Source organism: Mauremys reevesii, linkage group 2 (assembly GCF_016161935.1).
Source record: "Mauremys reevesii isolate NIE-2019 linkage group 2, ASM1616193v1, whole genome shotgun sequence".
NCBI classification, from domain to species: domain Eukaryota; kingdom Metazoa; phylum Chordata; order Testudines; family Geoemydidae; genus Mauremys; species Mauremys reevesii.
Window position 1 is genome coordinate 206,692,280 of NC_052624.1, and position 21,887 is coordinate 206,714,166.

Genomic DNA, 21,887 nt, shown 5'->3' on the forward strand with positions numbered 1-21,887 from the left:
CTTCAGTCTCCCTGGTCACTCGATTACAGACCTAAAAGTCCCAACAATACAACAACAAAAACTTCAAAAACAGACTCCAACGAGAGACTGCTGAATTGGAATTAATTTGCAAATTGGACACCATTAAATTAGGTTTGAATAAAGACTGGGAGTGGATGGGCCATTACACAAAGTAAAACTATTTCCCCATGCTTATCTCCCCCCCCCCCCCCACAGTTCCTTATATCTCCTTGTCAAGTGCTGGAAATGGGCCATTTTCATTGCCACTACAAACAGTAATTTTTCTCTCCTGCTGGCAACAGCTCACCTTAACTGATTACTCTCCTTATAATGTGTATGGTAACATCCATTGTTTTATGTTCCCTGTGTGTGTATATATATATCTTCCTTCTGTATTTTCCACTACATGCATCCAATGAAGTGAGCTGTAGCCCACGAAAGCTTATGCTACAATAAATTTGTTAGTCTCTAAGGTGCCACAAGTACTCCTATTCTTTTTGCGGATACAGACTAATACGGCTACTACTCTGAAACAGAGTTGTGGTTATGAGACATCCCCTTGGGTGTCTCCTGAGGTGTGAGCCTTAACCCCAATGTACCAGCACTCAAAAAGTGTAGCTCTTTACTAAGCACTCGACAGGGTAGGGTTTGATTCTGCTCAGAAACTGGTATATCTGAGTTAAAAAAATTGTAATGCTCAGTAATTTGGAGCTTTTGGGGCATGGTTGTCCCCTGATGACATGAGAAGGAAAGATAGAAGTTGATGACTAAATCAAGGAGGGGCTAGGGAATTGACTATATCTCCTGGACAGATACCACTCTTAATTTTGTTATTCAAAACCTAGATGCCATAGGGATGGGTTCTTTAGAAATTCTGGTGGGTGAAAGGAATGGAAGCCTTGACACTGAGATTCAGACCTGCTTAGTTTCCAAGGAATTTTCATTTTTTTAAAATGGCTTAGTCTGAGTTAATATTTTAGTTTTGGTTTGTATGTTTGACATAGAAACTTCTTTTGCACAGAATCCCTGTTCAATTACACAAATATACAAACATCAAAGAAATACATTTCACATACTCTCTTCCATTGCTTACACAAAATGTATTCCAGATTCTACAGGAAGTAGTGAGATCACCCAGTGTAGCAATGACCACTGGCCTGACATTGAGATCTTCAGTAAAATAACTTTTGACCTGAGTGTGCATGAAACCAAATATGGTTCTATGAGTCCAGTGTACACAGAACAACTGTCAAGAGTAAAACAAGGTCAGTAAAAGTTCTTTCCATTTTCCTGCTTTGACCGATAGACTTTATGTTGGTTTGACTAGACATAATGCTCAGGAAAGGCCTAACCTACAAAACACTATAGATGTGCTCAGTTTTTCTCTAAAGTGGTTACAGAATTATATTCTGTCTGCATGTTTGTTGGCTGTCTTAAAATTCATGTCATTTATCTTCTTTGTACACAGAAGCAAACAAAGAAACCAAAGTTGAGGAGCCTAGAAAGAGAGAGACAGTGTCCATGATGTTGACCAAATATTCAGCTTATAATACATTTCACCACTGTGAGCAGTGCCATCAGTACATGGATATTAATCCTGCAGCACAGGTTAGTGTCTGTGATGGGACTAGCTACACCTTTAACCCCTCTGTGGTCTTTCAGAGTGCAGCCCACAGGTATTGAGGCTTGAGTCTTAACCTTCCCTAGGATAGAATCATACAATTCTCCTACTTTCAGGCCAGGCCCTGGGCTTAATGCCCCCTGTGGATCAACTGAAGTTATTCAGCAGATGCATCTGGGCGTGGCACTTACAGTTCTTCCCTTTGGGAGTCTGTGAATACCATAGTGACCAGACAGCCTTTTCAAAACAAAATATTGTTTAATCATAACAGTAGGAATAAAGCATGAGAATGGAAAAAACATTATTAATACAACAAAAGGTCTACATGCATGTTTAACTTACCTAAGCCTTGACACCTGCTGTGTGCCTGCAGTCAAAACAGCTGTATGCTCAGTCAGGTATTTGCTTATGCAAATAATATTCATGCACCTAAATACCAGTTTGTGCATGCCTGAATTGCACATATAGTTGTGATAATGGCACACACAAAACTAGGCACACAATAAAGAGAAGTCATTCAGCTGGCCTCACTTTGGCCCTGATTCGGCAAAGCACTTAAGTATGTGCTTAAACTGCATGCACATGATTAAGCATGGGTTAAGTCCCATGGACTTCAGAGACACTTAAGCCCATACTTAAACTTGAATAAATGTTCAAGTGCTTTGCTGAATGAAAGGTGAGAGAAAGTGAAACACTTATGAAGAATTTAAAATGAAGAATGAAAAGGATATTAACTCATGCTGATGATCACCATTTTATTGTAACAGTTCTGACTGACTAACAATTTAAGGAATGAGTTAAAGCCATCAGTTGCTAAACAGAGAGGCATAATTTAAAATGGAAGAAGGTCACCAAGCTTTTTCTGCAGAAAGTGCTTTTAGTTTTACTCCTTTGCTTTTCAGAAAACTTTGTAGGCATACTGATGTAGTTCATAATTTCTAGTTGATTAAGGTAGGAAAGGCTCCATTGACTGCACCCTGACTAGCTTGGAATACGTGGATATATTGTGTATAAATTATAATGTGTTCTGTTGGGGTGTTTACAGTACTGAGCTGTTGTGATTTTCTGAAGTGTCATCATATTGTGAAACTGGCAGTAATATAAAGGTAATCTATTTTACATACCTGTGTAATATGAGTCCCAAAGATTTTTCTGAAAGCTTGGTCTTTTACATACTTCGTGATAGAAACATGTTTCTGTAGGTTGTCTATTTATAAGAAGTGTGTATAGGCCTGTGGCATTCACACTCTCTCCCATATATGTATGTGTGTATATATTTTTAATATCCTGGGCAGACTTTGATAGGGTAGGTTGTTTCCTGACTCATTTTCTAGTGCTCTGTATACATTTGTGAGTAATTTCTAACACTGACTTCAGCAGGAGCACAACTGGGCCACAGGAAGGTGATTATATTATTAGACTGACAAGCTGCATACCTAATTAATTCTGTTGGATAAGGGGAAAATGTGACTGTAACAAAGCCATCTTCATTTACCAAAGAAAATATACTTGCCATTCCTTTCCAGCTGCTTCCATCATTTCAAAATGCAACTGAAATTGCCGTGCCACATGTTTGTGTAGGTGTGTGGCCTCCTTATCTGATTAGTGTGTTGACTGTTTTCTCCTGCAATTCCCTTGAATACAGATGACTGACTCCACCCTGCATGCATTTACGTTCTCCTCCTCAATGTTAGGAGAAGAGGTTCAGCTTCATTTTATAATCCCCAAGTCCAAGGAGAACCACTTTGTCTTCAGCAAGCAGGGAAAGCACCTGGAAAGCATGCGTCTCCCTCTTGTGTCGGACAAGGTGGGTGTATGCCTCTTGCATCCTCTTTCTGGCTGCCTACCATGAATCTAGTTGGCTGGTATGAAAAAAATCCATATTTATCTGATGTCTTCTCATGACCTTTATGTTGGACTCTCCTGAGACTGTAAGCTTCTTGGGGCAAGGACCATCCCTTCTTGACTAATTTTAAAGCAACTAGCATGTTGTAGGTGCTACAATAAATAATAATAATAAATAATTTTTACTTGGGCTATTGTGTTCTTTCTGATGGAAAGAGTCAATCAGGACCAACTGGCTAACATGCTAGTCTTTCTTAAGTTTGTTAACTATTTCCTGTTTGATCTTTCAGCAGAATTTGAATGTGGTAAAGAGTCCTATCTTCACTCCTTCAAGCGGCCGCCATGAGCATGGCCTCTTGAACCTTTACCATGCTATGGAAGGCATCAGTCACCTTCACCTGCTAGTGGTCAAGGAGTATGAAATGCCACTGTACCGTAAATACTGGCCCAACCACATCATGCTGGTCCTGCCAGGGATGTTCAACAATGCCGGAGTTGGTAAGAGGCACTAACAATGTGTTACATTGAAAGCAGGGTTTCTCTAACACCTGCCTCTCCTGGTCATGGTCAAAAAAAAAAGTCGGGAAATTTGCCTTGCTTTGAGCAGTGGGTTGGACTAGATGATCTCCTGAGGTCCCTTCCAACCCTGATATTCTATGATTCTATGATTGATTCTATGATCACATAAAACATCTGATAACTACTGCAGCCGCATACATGTGATTGTTTAGAAAGGGATATTAGTGAAGTATTTAATATCTTTTAACTCCCTTTAATGCGATAATTGTTTTATCCTTTTTGAACACAGTTAATCTAGCTATCTGCTTCCGCTCTTCATTTCTTCTCTCTCCAATCACACTCTTCTCTGTTCTCCTCTCTCTGTTTGCTCCTTGCACTTGCTTCTGTGCTCCCTGGTCCCTTTCTCAATCTATGTCTTCATATTTTTTCCTGTGGCCTGTTTTTTTCTTTGCCCCTACATGTTTTCCTGCTGCTCAGTCATCTTCCCTCCATACTTCACAGAACCATCTGTCCAGTTGTCTTCTCACGTGGTCATTCTTGAGCTGCTGGCAGGTTCTGTTCCATCAGTGATTCAGTTTTCTATTAATCAACAGCTTTTGAAAAGATCACAGTTTGAGAACTGCTAATTTGTAGGCAAATTGCCTTTATTTTTCTCAGCACTGCAGCCTGAATTTCTAGTCCAGTTGCTTTACAAGTGATGTCACTATTTAACAAGATGAAACTGCAGCTGTAGGTTCAAGAAGGTCAATTGTAGTTGAACTTTGGGTCCAGTCCTATTAGAGGTTAAACTCTTCTCACAAGGGATTGAGTTTCCTCAACTCTCACGAGGTGAAGTCCATGGGTGGCATGTATAAGAGGCTGGAGGAGGCTACCCAAAAAAAGGCTGGTCATGCAGGTGGGCAAATTCCATGGATGTGATGTGGGTCACTTCCCTTTGAAGGCCTGCTGGCCCTCTGCCTTTGGAGCACTGGAAGTAAAGCTCCCTAGAAGTGGGGGAGCCGCAGATGCCTGGACTGTGGCTCCACTCCTGTTCTGTCTCTTGTCCCGAGGCCCACCATGGAGAGGAGCGGGCGCTGGAGGGGCCTTGGAGGAAGAGGCACAGAGGAGTGAGCACTGGGTGAGGGGAGCTTGGAGGAAGAAGCAGAGAGGAGCAAACAGTGGGGAGGGGGCAGAACAGGGGGCTGGAAGAGGTGGCATGAGGGTGAGCCTCAGGAGAAGAGGTAGAGTGGGGGCGGGGCCAGTGGTGGAGTGGTCTAGTCTCCAGAGGCACCCCCCCTACACACACACACTTTTAGGGAGCTTCCGGCGCTTGTGTGTAAGCCTCCCCAAACGGAAGACTCGCGCTGCCTGCGGTGAAGCCACTGTCCTCTCTTGGTTCAAAGTACTCTTAAAATGCCCCGTTTTTCTCGATGTCCACACATGTAATAAAAATAGAAAAATCAACAACACTATATCATCCTCTCTGGTTTTCCAGTGTGTTCTAACTTCTCTGTATGTCTTTTACATACTCCCTAGCCCAAAGAGCGTATAGTCTTTCTTTTTGTAGATTGTGCAGTGCCAAACACATTATTGGTACTAATAAATAATATTTGAAGATGCCACTTACCCCTCCTGGGTGGGCCTGGATTGGCAAATACATTTGAAAATGTACACATGGTAAGACCTGTTTCTTACCTTGTAACTTTCAAGGTGCTGTGCTGTATAATATTGGTGGCTTTCTTTTTTAATATTATATCTTGTTTGTATGAAAACAGAAGCTGCAGTAAAGTTCTCATTAGTGTCCTACAGAAGTTGTTTTGTGCCATGTATTCTCACAGGTGCTGCCAGATTCCTTATTAAGGAACTTTCCTACCACAATCTAGAACTAGAGAGAAACCGCTTGGAAGAACTAGGAGTCAAACGTCAGTGTGTCTGGCCGTTCATTGTTGTCATGGATGACTCTTGTGTCTTATGGAACATTCACAGTGTCCAAGAACAGTCCAGGTAAATTAGCTTTTCACAAACAATGGAACAGTCAGATGGGTCCCAGCCAAAGCCACAGCCCACCCCAAACTTTTGCAATATTCTAATCTGGATGCACACTTTGCAGCTAGAGCCCATCTCTAGCAATTGGTGATAACTAAAAAATCGGCTACTTAAAATAGTCAAAGCAGAATCTCAAAATTATACTCTGCTTATCACTTAAGATATGTCTACACTGCAATCAGAGATGTGACTGCAGCACATATAGACATACCCGAATTAGTTTTGGTCTAGTTAGCTCAGATAACAATAGCAGTGAAGCCACAGCAGCACAGACTGTGCAAGCCCACCCTGGACCCCAGGCATGTGCTCAAGCAGCTAATCCAGGCTGCCACAGCTTCACTGCTATTGTTATTTGAGCTAAGTAGGTTAAAGTTAGCTCAGGAATGTCTACAGATGCTGCAGTCACCCCTGATTGCAGTGTAGACATACCTTAGTCATGATGATTCAAAACTGTTACTATTTTGTGCATGACATTACAGATAGCTTCAAAATTAACAATTGTATGTCATTTTGAAGACATTTTATCTCCAATTATCTCATCTCAATTAGTGTTTTCTGTCCATCAGCTAGTGTTGTGATTGACTCGATCACTTTCTCTGCTCTCTTGTAAAACTGATCAGTTTTTGACATAGAGTTTACCCATACTTTTCTACCAACTGACTTGCCAGTGGGAAAGAACATTTTGATTGTTCGTTTTTATCAGCTTGATTATTCTGCGGTGTTTGGTTTTTTTTGTTTCTCAGTTTAAATTCTTTATTTTGGGATTCTTAATTCTCTAGAAGACATTATGCCATGCCACTCAATTCTTTTTACCTTCTCCCACACTTCACCTTATTTAGTAAATGCCTTTCCTGAATTGATTCATAAGGCTACTTCCTTCTGCCTCTCCATATTTCTCACCACTAATACCCACCACTCCTGGAAAGTCTGTATGCTTATGATGACTGGATTGAGGGGCAGAGGTGGGGGTGGCACTTAATTAGCTATTTATGATAATGTAAATGTTCCATGTGTGTGCACAAATATACAATTATGTATTTGTACAGCACCTAGCAAAAACAATCCTGATCTAAACATTACACAATAATATAGTAGCAGAGATCTAAAACACGTATGTGATACATGATTACATTTCATAGCCCATCCATGGAGCCAGGGAGTACCAATAAGAATGTGTCTCTGAAGAGTGTTCTACAGCACATTGAAGCCACACCAAAAATTGTTCATTATGCAATACTGGGTATTCAGAAATGGAACAGCAAGTTGAATTCCAGGGGATCAAAACCTCCATTCTCCAGGTGCCATGTGCATGACTTCATACTGCTCAACGTAGACCTGACCCAGAACGTGCAATATGATTTAAACAGGTATGCAAAAGTGATTTAACAAATATAGTAAAAAAAAAATCTTACTGCCAGCTAATAGTTATGTTTCATAACCACAGTAAAAACAGAGAATGGTACTTTCATGGCTGTGAGGTCATAGCCTCAAAATGTTACTTTTAAAAACCACAGAATGATGTGTGCAACATTGTAATAAGACTGCAGTTTCCAAATTAAAGTCAACTGTATGATTGGTTGAGTTACTTCTGATGTCACATTTCTGTTGCATCAAAATGAGCTGTTCAAAATGAGTTAACCCCCCCCCCAAAACAGGAAATGCATACAAAAAAATAAGCATGCAGAGGGAACAAATAGATGTTTGTATATGATTTTAACAAAAACCAGTTGTATGTAACTTCATGAAATAAACCACAAAAATCTAAAAATACAGATTATGAGGAAGTGTTATGTTGCCATCACAAAACATCTGTGCACGAACCTACTACTACATTGTGAAAAGTGGTCACCCAGAAAGAGAGTCTATATTAAAAGAACTCCTGCAATACCACACCCAATATGCACACACATTACAATGCAGCAGCTTTGCAGCTGTGGGTTACTATGATGTTATCAGAACTGCTTGATATATTTCTTTTAGCATCTTATCTCCCAATTCTCTGTGTATTATCAGTATCTATTCAAGAATGGTAAAAGCCCCATTGACTGCGGGGTTAGGAAGAAGGGGAAGTGCTGGTCATTATGGCATTAGAAAACTTCAGTCTTTCACTGGATCACGTAATTCCATTGTATAACTTTCATCATGGGACATTTCCTCTAGCATTATACCTCTAGGGGGGATTTTAGCTTTCTAATTCCAAACTCTTCATGGAGTGCTGAGTGAAAAAATGTCCTGCAATGAAACATGCCTAACAAATTACAGCACGACACAGTTCATGTATAACATGACAGGCCCCTGTATTTCATAGCTGTGTTCTGCTTGCTGTAACAGCAAGGGACTATACTGTATATTTTAAAAGCCAAATAAATCTTAGCCACAAAATCAGGAAAGGGACTCTTCCTGTTATGATTGGTTATTTCTTTGCCAATCAGTTAGCAACCAGGATTCTCCAGTATTATAAAGCATAGCTAGTGTAGCACTAAGATCACTGGAAAATCCTGATTGGCCAGTGAGGTTTGTTTTCATACAGGTTTGATGTTCCATTCTAGCACTCCTTAAAGAAAAACTGTACCTCCAAACTGGAATGATTTATAATGAATTAATTTATCCCTGGGGTGGAGGAGAGAAAGGAGTGTTCTCTGTTATAGTACAAGAGGAGCAGCTGAGCAAGGTTGTGAACGTTTGTGATCATTCTTCTTATTCTCCACTCTGATATGCCCTTGCATAGTGCTGGTGCAATTCAGTAGGACTTAAGACTGCCCGCAGGGAAAGAAAAACAGTCAGTGCATGGAATCTAGATGCAGGGCTTCCACCTTCCCTCCAGGTGTTGTTTTTGTACCACGTAAGGACTCATTTGAGTGGAGACTGGAAAAACTGAGTCAGGATAGTGAGCACCAGGGTTAGGATGGAAAGAAAGACAGACTGGGAGAAAGACAGACAGTGGGTGGGTGAGAGAGGAGAGAAGAGGCAAGGTTGAGGGAAGATGCTACAGGAGTTTAAAAAAAACACAGAGAAGCCCTAAAATACAAGAGAGAAACAGGAAGAAATCAGAAAAGGAGAGGCAGAAAATCCATCCTGCTAGGGAGACCACCTTTTGCATCGGCAAGCGGCAGGAATACATAGGGAAGCGCAGCTCACCTGACTGAAAGTATTTGAGACAAAAGACATGAAGGGAGGGAAGGCTGTTGTATTCCTTATGGAACTAAATTGCTTCCAAATGTTATCCATCATTGTTTTACAGAGAGAACCTCTGCTCCCTTGCCTTTATTTCCCACTTTCCATCCGTGTTTGGAATTAAAAACCTATAGCAAATTCACTTTCTCCGGTATTTGCCATTTCTCTTCCTTTCTTTCCTCTCACCAGAAGGCATCAATTCCATTCTACAGTTCTCCCTAAGAGCTTTGTCACAAGTTCCCATCAAGATTTGAAGCAGAATCCAACTCCCTCTGCTAAATAAGACTAGGTTTTATATTTTCTTCACTTTGAGATACCCCAGGCTGTGTCCCACTGACTCTAAGGTGGCCTGTTCTGGTCTCTCCCTCCATCAGCAATACAAACTGTCTCTCTATGTGATGACCAAGTTCTAGCTTGCGTGGTTCATGGTATGGATGCCAGAGCAACTGACTTCAGTTCTCTCATTTGTATTACTTATGGTGCAAGAATTTTATACTTTTAATTTTAAATGAATTTTATTTATAAATGAGACTCTTCACCCAGTGGCAGGGACGAACTTGTAGTAGTAGAATGTCTTATTTATTAATTCCAGTGTGGTCTCTTATGATTAGTACCTGTACTGTGCATAAAGCAGCCAAACACAAAAGCAATTCACCTGGATAATATGTCTTATAGAAGGGATCCATTCTGAAATAGAGACAGATCGATGCTCTAGGTGGACAATATCTGGCCAAAAGTAAAAAAGTGTTTGAAGTCAGTAAATGGGGAGAGAGGAGGAAGACTATCTGAACTACATACTTCAAAAAATAAGACTGACTTTTCTCCTTATTAAAGTCAGTCTGCAAGGGTCTGTTAGCAATTGAATGTTAAGTGCTCTGTAGAAGATTTGTATAAGAGTTGTATTGGTTTTTTTCTAGCAAAGTAATTGGTGAGATAGTTGGTGCCTAGAGTGTATTTAACAGTATATGGAATACATCACAGATCATTTATACAAAGAATACCATTGCAAGGACTACAATGGGATTGGATACCCTTTGCAGACGCACAATCAGTTTAGTGAATCTGTGTTTAATATCTAGGTACTTCTGTGAAGATGTAGATTTTAACCTGAGAACAAACAGCAGTGGCCTTCTCATCTGCCGCTTTAACAACTTCAGTCTCATGAAGAAACACATCCAGGTTGGGGGGCAAAAGGACTTTGCCATTAAGCCAAAAATCATGGTGAGTTTTGCATGTTTGAAAAAGAGCTACGTGCAGGAGACAAAACTGGTACTTTGCCATTGTTTCCATGAAGGTCAAAATTTGGATGTTTACTTAGCGTGTCAGAGAGAGTCTGTTCTGTGTTTGTACAGCATCTAGCGCTAGGGCGGGACCTGCTATGTCCTATCTCAATGCAAGTAGTAATAAATATTCATAATTTCTCCATCACTAGCAGTAATCCTGGGAGTCTATCACAACTCCTCCATTAGAATGGAGACACCAAGAACAAACTGGGATTTGCAAGCTGATTAAATAATTTCTAGTTAATTCAGGGATTTCTTTGGCTGAGTAAGGCTTGAATTAGGAACTCTCAAATCTAAAGTCTAATCAGAAGCGGATATGTTTATCTAAACTCAAGTTTAAAGGTTTTCTAAATTCATGTGGAATAGATAAATATATTGAGTTTAGTTCCAGTCTCTAGTCATTTGTGGTGATCTTCAATCGTTGATAAGAAGAAACATTTTACACAGGCTTTGAAATTTCAAAGTACTCTGGAAATCCACCTGCAAACTCTGGCTATTGCAGAATGTGCTGCTTGCTACTAAATGGTGGTTCATGCACTGTTCGTTTTACCTGTGCTCGATGAACTATGTCAGCTTTCAGATGAGGTATAATTCAATATGTTGGTTTTACTCTAGAAATCCTATCTTGGTCTGGTTTCCTGGCTCCTTTAAACTTTCTCTTGCTACTGTTCATACCTAGTCCTGTAGTTCAGATCAGATGGGAGGACACTGGAGCTAATACCCCCCGGATCTGAATGCTTAGGGGATAGTGGCTAATTTTTCTCTGTGCATCCAACAGAGTTGGAACTAGTTGACTAATTTTACTGTGTGCCATTCTGTATATAATGAGCCTTTTTGCCTAATGGGCCATAAGGGGAGAGTTGAATCTCTGAGATTGTGTGGGTGGTGTAGGGGGTTGAGGGGCATTATAGTAAACAGTGTTGCTTTTGAATTTAAATTATTTGTATTTTTATTTTCTGTCCTTATGCACTGAGATATTCACAAACATACTTAACAAAGAACAAATAAATCACAATTTTTGCTGTTTCAATGTGGCACCACTGGGTTGCATGTTCTGGGGTTTTTCAGCTTATTTAGCAAGTGGGAATTACAGTAACATAGCCACAAGAAGGCAAACTATACATTCAGTGACGATGCAACCTACAGAGTGTTGATTGAAAGAGGTTTCATCATTTTCATTGTAGGTATCGGAGAGCATGGCCCCAATAATGCCTCTTCAGTATGTCTGTGCCCCAGACAGTGAACACACGTTGCTGGCAGCCCCAGCTCAGTTCCTTCTGGAGAAATTCCTTCAGCATGCAACATACAAACTCTTTCCAAAGGCCATCCATAACTTCAAGAACCCTGTACTGGCCATTGACTGCTACCTGAACATTGGACCCGAGGTACAAAATATTTCTAGGGGCAAATGGGTAGCAAATACAAACTGTTATATTTCTTACTTCTAATTTTTTAAGCTTTCTTTTTGTATGATGACTCCTTAGAATCATCGGGGTGGGTATTGAACCCAGGACTTTGATTTAAAACCATGAGTCACTATTACTTGAACTAAAGGGCTAATTCTATTAGCTTGGAAGGAGAAGCAGCAAACCTCTTATGTTGCCTGGACACTGGGAGTGTGGGGTCCAAAGAGCCATGCTGTGCTAATAGATTTCAAGGCCAGAAGGGACCACTGTGATCATCTTAGAGTGACATCCTATATAACAGAGACCATAGTACTTCCCCAAAATAATTCCTAGAGCAGATCTTTTTTTTTTTTTTTTTTAGTCCAAGCTTGATTTAAAAATTGTCAATGATGGAGAATCCACCACAACCCTTGGTAAATTGTTCCAGTGGTTAATTACTCTCACTATTAAAAAAAAAGTATGCCTTATTTACAGTCTGAATTTGTTTAGCTTCAGCTTCCAGCCATTGGAACATATTATACCTTTCTCTGCTAGATTGAAGAGCCAGTTATTAAATATGTTTCCCCCATGTAGGTACTTAGAGACTGTAATCAAGACATCTCTTAACCTTCTCTTTGTTGAACAAAATAGATGGAGTTCCTTGAGTCTGTCACTATAAGGCAGGATTTCTAATCCTTTAATCCCGGGGTCGGCAACCTTTCAGAAGTGGTATGCCGAGTCTTCATTCATTCACTTTAATTTAAGGTTTCGTGTGCCAGTAATACATTTTAACGTTCTTAGAAGGTCTCTTTCTATAAGTCTAAAATAACTAAACTATTGTTGTATGTAAATAAGGTTTTAAAAATGTTTAAGAAGCTTCATTTAAAATTAAATAAAACGCAGAGCCCCTCGGACCGGTGGCCAGGACCCAGGCACTGTGAGTGCCACTGAAAATCAGCTCACGTGCCACCTTCAGCACCCGTGCCATCAGTTGCCTACCCCTGCTTTAATCGTTCTTGTGGCTCTTCTCTGAACCCTCTCCAATTGATCAACATCCTTCTTGAATTGTGAGCATCAGAACTAGACGCAGTATTCCAGCAATGGTCGCGCCAGTGCCAAATACAGAGGTGAAATAATCTCTCCACTTCTATTCGCGATTCCCCTGTTAATGCATCCAAGGATTGCATTGGCCCTTTTGACCAGAGCATCACACTGGGAGCTCCTGTACAGCTGATTATCTACCATGACCCCAAATCTTTTTCAGAGTCACTGCTTCCCACGGTAGAGTTTCCCCGCCCCCACCTCCCCAAATCATGTAAGTATGGCTTACATTCCTTGTTCCTAGATGTATACATTTAACCACATTAAAACACACATTGTTTGCTTGTGCCCAGCTGACCAAATAATCCAAATTGCTCTGTATCAGCTCTCTTTATTATTTACCACTCCCCCAATTTTTATGTCAACCACAAACATTATCAGTAATGATTTTATGTTTTTTTCCAGGTCATTGATAAAAATGTAAATAGTTTAGGGCAGCAGTTGACAAACTTTAACAACCCAAGGCCCCCTGTTTTGATTTACAATTTTTCGCAGATCCCCGCTCAGCCCCAGGTCCCACCCCTGCCCCTCCTCCTCCCTGTCTGTTTCCACTCCCTCCCCCAAGCGTGCCCTGTCCCTGCTCCTCCCACTCCCTCCCAGTGCCTCCTTCACGCCGCTGAACAGCTGTTCTTCTTCGAGTGCTTGCTCATGTCCATTCCAACAGGTGTGTGCGCACAATCGTTGGAAGGTTTTACCCTAGTGGTACCTGTCGGGTTGGCTGTGGAGCCCCCTGAAGTGTCGCCTTCATGGCAGTATAGATAGTCCCTTGCTGACCCGCCGCCTGCTCAGTTCCTCCTTACCACCAGTGACGATCATTGGAACAACTTGTCCCTTGCTTTAGCAAGTGCTTTCCTAGTGTTTTTTTCCTGTACATAGTTGTTAATCGTTATCATAGTAGTTTGTAAGTTTTAGTTAGCTGGTGAATAAGTTTAAGTCTGGGGGGGGTTACCCCCCGCTACGTTTTTCCCCATCCGGGGCATGCTGCGGCCCCATGTGATAGGTGTGGTAAGTCTATGCCCTGGTAGGATCCTTGCACTGCTTGTCTGAAGTGCCTGGGAAAGGGACATTTGCAGGACAAGTGTAGTATTTGCAGAGGCTTCAAGCCCAGAACTAAAAGAGAGAGACACTATTGGCTGAAACTCCTTTTAACAGAGTCTGCTCTCCTGCCTCAACCAGAAGGCTGGTCCATCAGTCCCGACACCTTTGACTCCGGCCTCGAGGGGAGGTCCGTCGAGTCTGGTGTCAGTGGACTCCCCGGTCTGGGAGGTGTTTGAGGAGGACCTGTACCTTCCCTCCACCCCAGATACTTCTGAGGCCGTGTGGGACTTGATTGCCATGATGGCATAGTCCCCCACCTCACATTCCCAGGCACTGGTTCAGGTGCAGGCAGCCCCACCTATCTGGCACCCAGGCAAGCCCACCATGTTGCGGCCCCATTCCCCATCGCCTCGGTACCACTCCCCGGTACCCTCAGGGTCTACCCCTCCTTAGTCGGGCTCGGACTATTCCTCTGAGTCAGAGGTGGAGTCGTTTGTGTCTCGACACAGCCGATACCACTCAAGATATCAGCACCAGTCTCGGCACCATACAGCGGAGAATCCCTCAGTAGTGATGGTATCCTGGCCACCCCAGTGACAGGGCCTGGCACATAGGCCCAAGGTGTCCAAAAGGGCCAATCATCAGGCTCAAGGGCATAATTCCAGGCTGGCATCAGTAGTTTCCATTGCCTGTGCCCCCCCCTTCACAACATCGGTCACTCCTGACATGTCCAGGGCTCCTGAGAGCCCACCCCGGGGTCCAGACACTAGGCCTCCTGGATCAGGTACGTTGTCAGAGCCACCAACGCCCACGGCTCCCACACCAGTCACAGCTGTGGTGGATGTCCCTGAACACATCACCAGGGAACCGGAGGGGCAGGAAGACCCTGTTCCACCTTGAGTCTCATCATCTTCCTCAATGGACGAGGCAGTAACAGGCACTACTACATCCCTCCCAGCAATGGACATAAAGCACCTCCTAGGGAGGGTGGTCCAGAACTGCAACATGCAAACTGAGGAGGCTGTGGAGGACTCAGACTTGATGGTTGACATACTCGCCCTGGAGGGTCCCTCCAAGGTGGCACTGCCACTCATAAAAACTATTCAAAACTTCACGAAGGTGCTCTGGCAGACCCCAGCCTCTGTACCACCTATGGCCAGGGGTGTAGAGAGGTGTTACCTCATCCCACAAAAGGAGTATGAGAACCTTTTCAACCACCCCCAACCAGGGACCCTGGTGGTTGATGCAGCAAACCAGAGGGAGCGGCAGGGACAACCGGGGTCTGCCCCAAAAAACAAGGATGCCAAGAAGCTGGACCTCTTCGGTCGAAAGGTATACTCGACTGTGGGGGCTCCAGCTTCGAATTTCCAACCAGCAGGCAGTACGTAGACACTACGCATACGATTCTTGGAACGCCCTCTCCAAGTTTAAGGAACTGCTCCCATCGGAATCACAACAGGAATTTGCTGTAGTCCTAGAGGAGGGCAGAGTGGTGGCTAGAACCTCCCTCCAAGCTGCTTTGGACTCCACCGACTTGGTGGCACAGACTCTGGCTACGGCCATTACAGTGAGACATAGCTTATGGCTACAAGTCTCAGGACTCCTGGTGAAGGTCCAGAATACCATATAGGACCTTCCATTTGATGCTGTGAGGCCGTTCGCTGACAACATGGACTTGAGACTGCACAGTCTCAAGGACTCACGAGCAACCCTGAAATCACTGGGAATTCACATGCCAACACTCCAGAGAAAGCACTTCAAGCTGCAGCTCCCCGCCCCACGCTTCTATCCAGGGCACCCTAGGCACGCCTATAGTCAACAGAGGGGCAGAAACAACAGGAGGCGTCCTCTGCAGTCCTTTTCCAGCCAGGGCCAGGGCTCCTCCACACAGCCCACCGGCTTGAAGCCAAACTTTTTGAAAGTGCAACCGAGGATGGAGCACCAGCCTTTTCCTCCCTTTGTGAATCGTCTGTCCCACTTCTACCATGCCTGGGCCCAGGTTACTTCAAATTTCTGGGTCCTGAGCACAGAGTGGGTGGGATATTCTGACCAATTCTATGCCCTCCTGCCCTCCCACCCACCTTCCCTGTCCCTTTTCGGGGACCCCTCTCACGAGCACCTCCTTCTACAGGAGGTGCAATAGCTCCTCGCTCTAGGGGTGATAGAAGAGGTTCCTCAGGATTTCAGGGGCAGGAGATTCTACTCCCGATATTTCCTCGTCCCCAAGGCCAAAGGGGGTCTCAGGCCTATCCTGGATTTGCAAAACCTCAAAATGTTTATAAGAAAACTGAAGTTTCATATGGTCTCTCTGGCTGCTGCCATTCCTTCCCCGGATCCGGGGGACTGGTACACCACCCTTGACTTGAAGGATGCACACTTCCATATATCGATTATTCAGGCACACGGACGATTCCAGAGAGTCATGGTCAGCAAGCGACACTGTCAGTTCTTCAAGGTGTGTTTCTCATGTCCATTCCAAATCCTGCCTGCTTCCCCTCTGTTGGAGTATTCCATCAAGAAGGAACTGAGCAGGCGGTGGGTTGGCAGGGGACTATATACACCGCCATGAAGGTGCCACTCTAGGGGGCTCCACAGCTGACCCGATGGGTACCACGAGGGTAAAACCTTCCAAGGATCATGCACGTGGCGTGCGCACAAACCTATTGGAATTGACATGAGCGACACATCTCAAAGAACAACAATTACAAGATGGTAAGTAACCATTTTTTCCCCTGTGTGTAGGAGGTGCTGGGAGAGAGGGGGAGGAGTTGATCAGCGGGGCCCACGGACCTCCTGGAGTACCCTCGCAGACCCCCAGTGGTCTGCAGACCCCATTTTGAAAAACACTGGTTTAGGGCCAAGAACCAATCCCTGCAGGACCACACTAGAAACACACGTGTTCAGTGATGATTCCATTTACACTTACAGTACATTTGAGACCTATCAGTTAGCCATTTTTTAATTCATTTAATGTGTTCCACTATAATTTTATATTATTCTAATTTTTTTTAATCAAAATGTCATGTAGTCAAATGCCTTACAGAACTCTAAATACATTACATTAACGCTATTACCTTTATCAACAAATCTGTGATCTCATAAAAAAAATCAGGTTAGTTTGACAGGATTTATTTTCCATAAACCCATGTTGATTGGCATTAATTGGATTACTCTCCTTTAATTCTTGATTAATAAAGTCCCATATGAGCCACTCTGTTATCTTGCCTGGGATTGATGTCAGTCTGACAGTCCTATAATTATCTGGGCCATCCCATTTTCCCTCTTTACATATTGGCACAACATTAACTTTCTTCCAGTCTTCTGGAACTTCCCTAGTGGTCCACGACTCATTGAAAACCATCATTAGTAGTCCAGCAAGCTCCTCAGCCAGATTTTGTAAAACTTTTAGGTGCAAGTTATCCGGATCTCCTGATTTAACAATGTTTAACTTGAGTAGATGCTGTTTAACTTCTTCCTGAGATACTAGTGAAATGGAAAGAGTGTTATCATATGATATGACTACATCATCTCTTTTATCCCAAAGACAGAATAGAAGTATTTATTGAACACTTCTGCCTTTTCTGCATTATTATTGGTAATTCTACCATTTCTATCTAGTAATGGACTAATACCATTGTTAAGATTCTTTATGTTCTTGATATACTCTAAACAATCTTATTGTCCATAATTCTGCTCGCCATAGATTTCTCCTTTTATGCTTGCTTCCCTTATCAATTTTCTACAGTTCTTAATAATGAATATAAATCAGAAGCTATCAACTTTCCCTTTCTTTCATATATATTTTTATTTTTTTTATAGTGGCCTTCACTTCCCTGGTAAGCTAGGTCTATTTTTTAAACAGTACGGCCTTTCTCCTCGATTGTGGCTTTTTGGGCTTCCAGTAAAGTGTTCTTAAACAAATCCCCATTATCATTCACATTTTTCTGAATAAATTCTTCCTCCCAGCTGATTTGGCTCATAATTCTGTTCAGCTTTGGGAAACTGGCCCTTTCAAAGTACAAAATATATATAGATCACTGGTCTGGACTTTATTCTGTTTGGACATTATAAATGTGATAAAGTCATGATCACTAGTACCTAAGCTGCCATTAATTTTTAGTTCTGTGATCAGTTCCTCTTCATCTGTCAAGAGAAGGCCTAATGTAGAATTTCCTTGTGTTGGATGCAACACCTTTTGAGTTAGGAGATTCTCATCAATAACATTTAGAAATTCCAAGGATGTTTTAATACCTCCAGCATATATTACTCAAATTGAAGTTCCCATGGTCACACTGTTTTTTCCCATACACATTATAGATAGGTGTGTAAGGAGGCAGACATCTGTTCCTTAGTGTGATTTGGTGGTTTGAGGCAGACAGCAACTAATGCCCCGTCTTATGCTTTACCTGTTGGGATATTGATACATAAGCATTCAAGATCATGTTCTTCTGAATTATCAGTGACTCGGAAACAGGTAATACCATTTTTGACAGAGCCACACTATATTCCCATTTGCCCACTTGATACTTCCTAAATAGGTTAGAACCATTGATTTTAACATTCCAATCATAGGAATCATCCCACCAAGTTTCAATAATACCAACTACATTGAATTTATGCTAATAAATGAACAATTCCAGTTCCTTTGTTTATTATCGTGGTTTCTAGCATTGGTGTAGAGCAGGGGTCAGCAACCTTTCAGCAGTGATGTGCCGAGACTTCATGTATACACTCTAATTTAAGGCTTTGCGTGCCGGTAATACATTTTAACGTTTTTTAGAAGGTCAAGGTGTCTCCATAAGAATATAATATATAACCAAACTACTGTTATATTTAAAGTAAAAAACGTTTTTAAAATGTTTCAGAAGCTTTATTTAAAATTAAATTAAAATGCAGATCTTATCAGTTTAGTGTGATCCTTGCCCTTGCTTTTCCTTGCTGAGTTTTCCAATGTCTGGCACGTATTTGGATACTTTAAGCTGCACACAGGCTTCTGAATGATCAGTTGTTAACTGGTTGGAACCCCAGATCAGCAGCTGAGGTGAGTGGAGCTGGCGGCTGGTAGGGCTGAGCAGACCTGGACCCTGTGTGGCAGGGGGCCTGCACTGGAACTCCAACCGGAAGCAAGGCAAGTGAGGCTGCGGGGGACCCCAGCTGGCAGGGGGCCAGCAGCCGGAACCCTAGAGCGGTGGCGGGCTGAGTGGGTCAACCCGCCCAGCTCCGGGGTTTCGGTGGTGGGCTGAACATGTCCACCCACCGCCGCTCTGGGGTTTCTTCCACCAGCTCCTGCCAGCCGGGGTCTCAGCCCGCTGCCAGCCTGGGGTTCCTTCCCCCAGGCCAGCAGCACATGCTGAGTGGGACTGGCAGCAGGATCCTGCCTGGCAAGGGGCCAGGAGCAGGAACCCCAGAGTGGCGGTGGGCTGAGCTGCTCAGCCCGCTCCATGTGCCATCAAATATCGGCTCGCATGCCACCTTTGGCATGTGTGCCATAGGTTGCTGACCCCTGGTGTAGAGGCTGTCGAAGAGTTTCTTCTCTTCATGTCCTTTGGTTTCTTTCTTGATTTTTTTTGTTCCCAATATCTGGATTTTGTGGTCACTGAGTGCTCATGTCAATCCTCTTCCAACCCTCCCCCCGTTTTTGTTATTAGGTTAAGATAGCCATCCTCAATCTTTTTGTAATCTATCACATATAATAATGTAAGAATTTGTTTGCAGTGAAAGCCCTTGTTCTTGGGTGCCAGTTTGCCATTTAGCTGTCTGTACAGACCCTGATATTCACCCATGTACTTTAAGACATGCATCCCCCAAATCTTTATTACTTTTTGTCATGTGTTTCTAATTCATATTTGTTGCCACTTTGTTCTTGCTTGGCCAGTTTCTGATATTACACTGCTGCACTAGCCTGATTGCTCACTCCAGCAAAGCACAGTATAATTATCCTCCTCTTTAATGTACCCTCCCTACACCACTTCTGCATTTTCCTTCTTAATAGGATATACTTCAAATGCCATGTCATTGGAACAAATGAAATAATATTACAATCATTGTATGATTATCACACAAGCACAGACCACAGAGGTTTAAATCAAGTCAGCAAAGTAATGGAGAAGCATGGGGTTAAATTAGACTACAGTGGTCCCTTTCAGGAGGGTGAATCTATTTGCTAGTGTTCAGATGAGTCTGATGCAATAGTTTTAAATCTCACTTTAGTTGCAGGCATCACTTTTCTTCTGGAAATCATCTCATCAGAAGGCCTAGGATTGAATGCCAAGGCTAGTCTATGCACCATTTTATTTGCATTACAGATGAATCTTTTGAATTAAAATATAGAAAAATCCCATTACCATGTAAAGCTTTTTTAGTAAAGGGAAGGGATTAAAAGGAGAGAATGAGTAAGATTCACAGCAGAGATTTTCTGGCTAGAAACTTGAAAAGGTAACAAATGAGCTACGGACTTTTTGTGGCTGTAATTAGAATTCAATCAGGAAGATTGCTTAATAGAACCCCCAAATGTGCAAACTGTATCCAAGATTGTGGAGTTTTGGGGTTTTTTTTAAAACTTAAATCAACCAACTCTGACCTCTTGTAGTTATTTTATGTTCAACCTCCATATTAGGTCCCTCTGGGGTGTTTTCTTAAAACATTCTTTTTGTTTTGCTTTTTGGTTTCAGGTGGCGATCTGCTATGTGAGCTCCCGCCCACACTCCATCAATGTCAACTGTGAGGGAGTGTTTTTCAGTGGACTCCTGTTGTACCTCTGTGACTCTTTCGTAGGTGCAGACCTTCTTAAGAAGTTCAAATTCCTGAAAGGTAATGATTTCTCCACTGGATATCTCTGTTGCTTTTACTACAAAATAATGGCTCAAAGCAAAATGAAATATAGAGGATGAAATGAATCTATACATTTCTCCATCTTCATAATCAGTGCTGGTGTTGCTTCAACAAGGAATGCATTCTGTCTGCTCTTTTGATTTGTATAGAGCTCCCACCATCATAACAACAAGTCTATAGTGAAGAAAAGCCTTGATAAATAGCACTAACAGTTGCATCAAATGGAAATAGGTATGGTTTAGGTAGAATTCAGTCAGTGCAGCATGCAGCTGAGTACTTCTCTAATATATGATTTGGAAATAGAGTTCAGAACATAGACATTGCCATAATGGATGGGACAAGCAGTTCATCTATTCCAAACTATTATCATGCCTTTGATGGTAGTGAATATCCAGTGCTCTGGAGAAGGTGCAAGAAATCCTGCAGTGAACAATAATAGAGTAACCTGCTCATTGAGGAAGTTTCTTTCTACCTCTGTTAATGGTTGTCTTATGCCCTAATACTGAGGATTTATGTTACTAATTTTGTGTAAAAGAAAAAAAAACAAACCTTGTCTAATGCAATTGTGGATGATGTTGCTGTCCATATAAATGTCTCATTCTTCTAACCTATTGGCCTCAGTGATACCTTGCAGCAATGAGTTCTGAGGGCTAAACATGCATTATATAGAAGAGTATTTCCTTTCATCAGTTTTTAATGTATTGCCTTTCAGTTTCATTGAATGTGCACTTATTCTTGTGTTATGAGATAGGATGAGGAGGGTTTGACTCCTCCCCCCCAAAAAAATTCATTATTTTAAGTACCTCATTTTATTCATTTCTAAACAGTCATGCTCTTTTCAGTCTCTCCTCATTTGGATGTCTTTCCATGTCTTTAAACATTTTCATTGCCTACTCTCTGCATACCTTCTATTTCTGCTATATGCCTGTGAGACCAGAACTGAACCACAGTATTACAGGTGAGGTGTAGCATCAATTCAGATGGTATATTTTCAGTGGCTAGATTGTGCCCCCGTAGATTTGAGCACAAAGGGGATACTTAACATGCAGCTTTGCCCCTCAAAGT

At 42.3% G+C, this 21,887-nt stretch overlaps 1 protein-coding gene across 10 annotated transcripts in view; it reads left to right on the plus strand.

Annotated features, from left to right (window-relative positions):
* The window catches only part of GREB1L (GREB1 like retinoic acid receptor coactivator), a 219,043-nt gene that overhangs the window by 192,559 nt on the left and 4,597 nt on the right, over positions 1-21,887 (plus strand). For 8 of the 10 annotated variants that reach the window (XM_039522151.1, XM_039522145.1, XM_039522150.1 and 5 more), the window contains 9 exons: positions 1,110-1,265; positions 1,469-1,608; positions 3,267-3,428; positions 3,757-3,964; positions 5,803-5,968; positions 7,150-7,377; positions 10,264-10,405; positions 11,652-11,852; positions 20,663-20,801. In XM_039522151.1, coding sequence (XP_039378085.1) covers positions 1,110-1,265; positions 1,469-1,608; positions 3,267-3,428; positions 3,757-3,964; positions 5,803-5,968; positions 7,150-7,377; positions 10,264-10,405; positions 11,652-11,852; positions 20,663-20,801 — 1,542 coding nt within the window. The remainder of the gene's footprint in view (positions 1-1,109; positions 1,266-1,468; positions 1,609-3,266; positions 3,429-3,756; positions 3,965-5,802; positions 5,969-7,149; positions 7,378-10,263; positions 10,406-11,651; positions 11,853-20,662; positions 20,802-21,887) is intronic. The other 2 variants (XM_039522149.1, XM_039522154.1) reach the window with 1 other exon arrangement.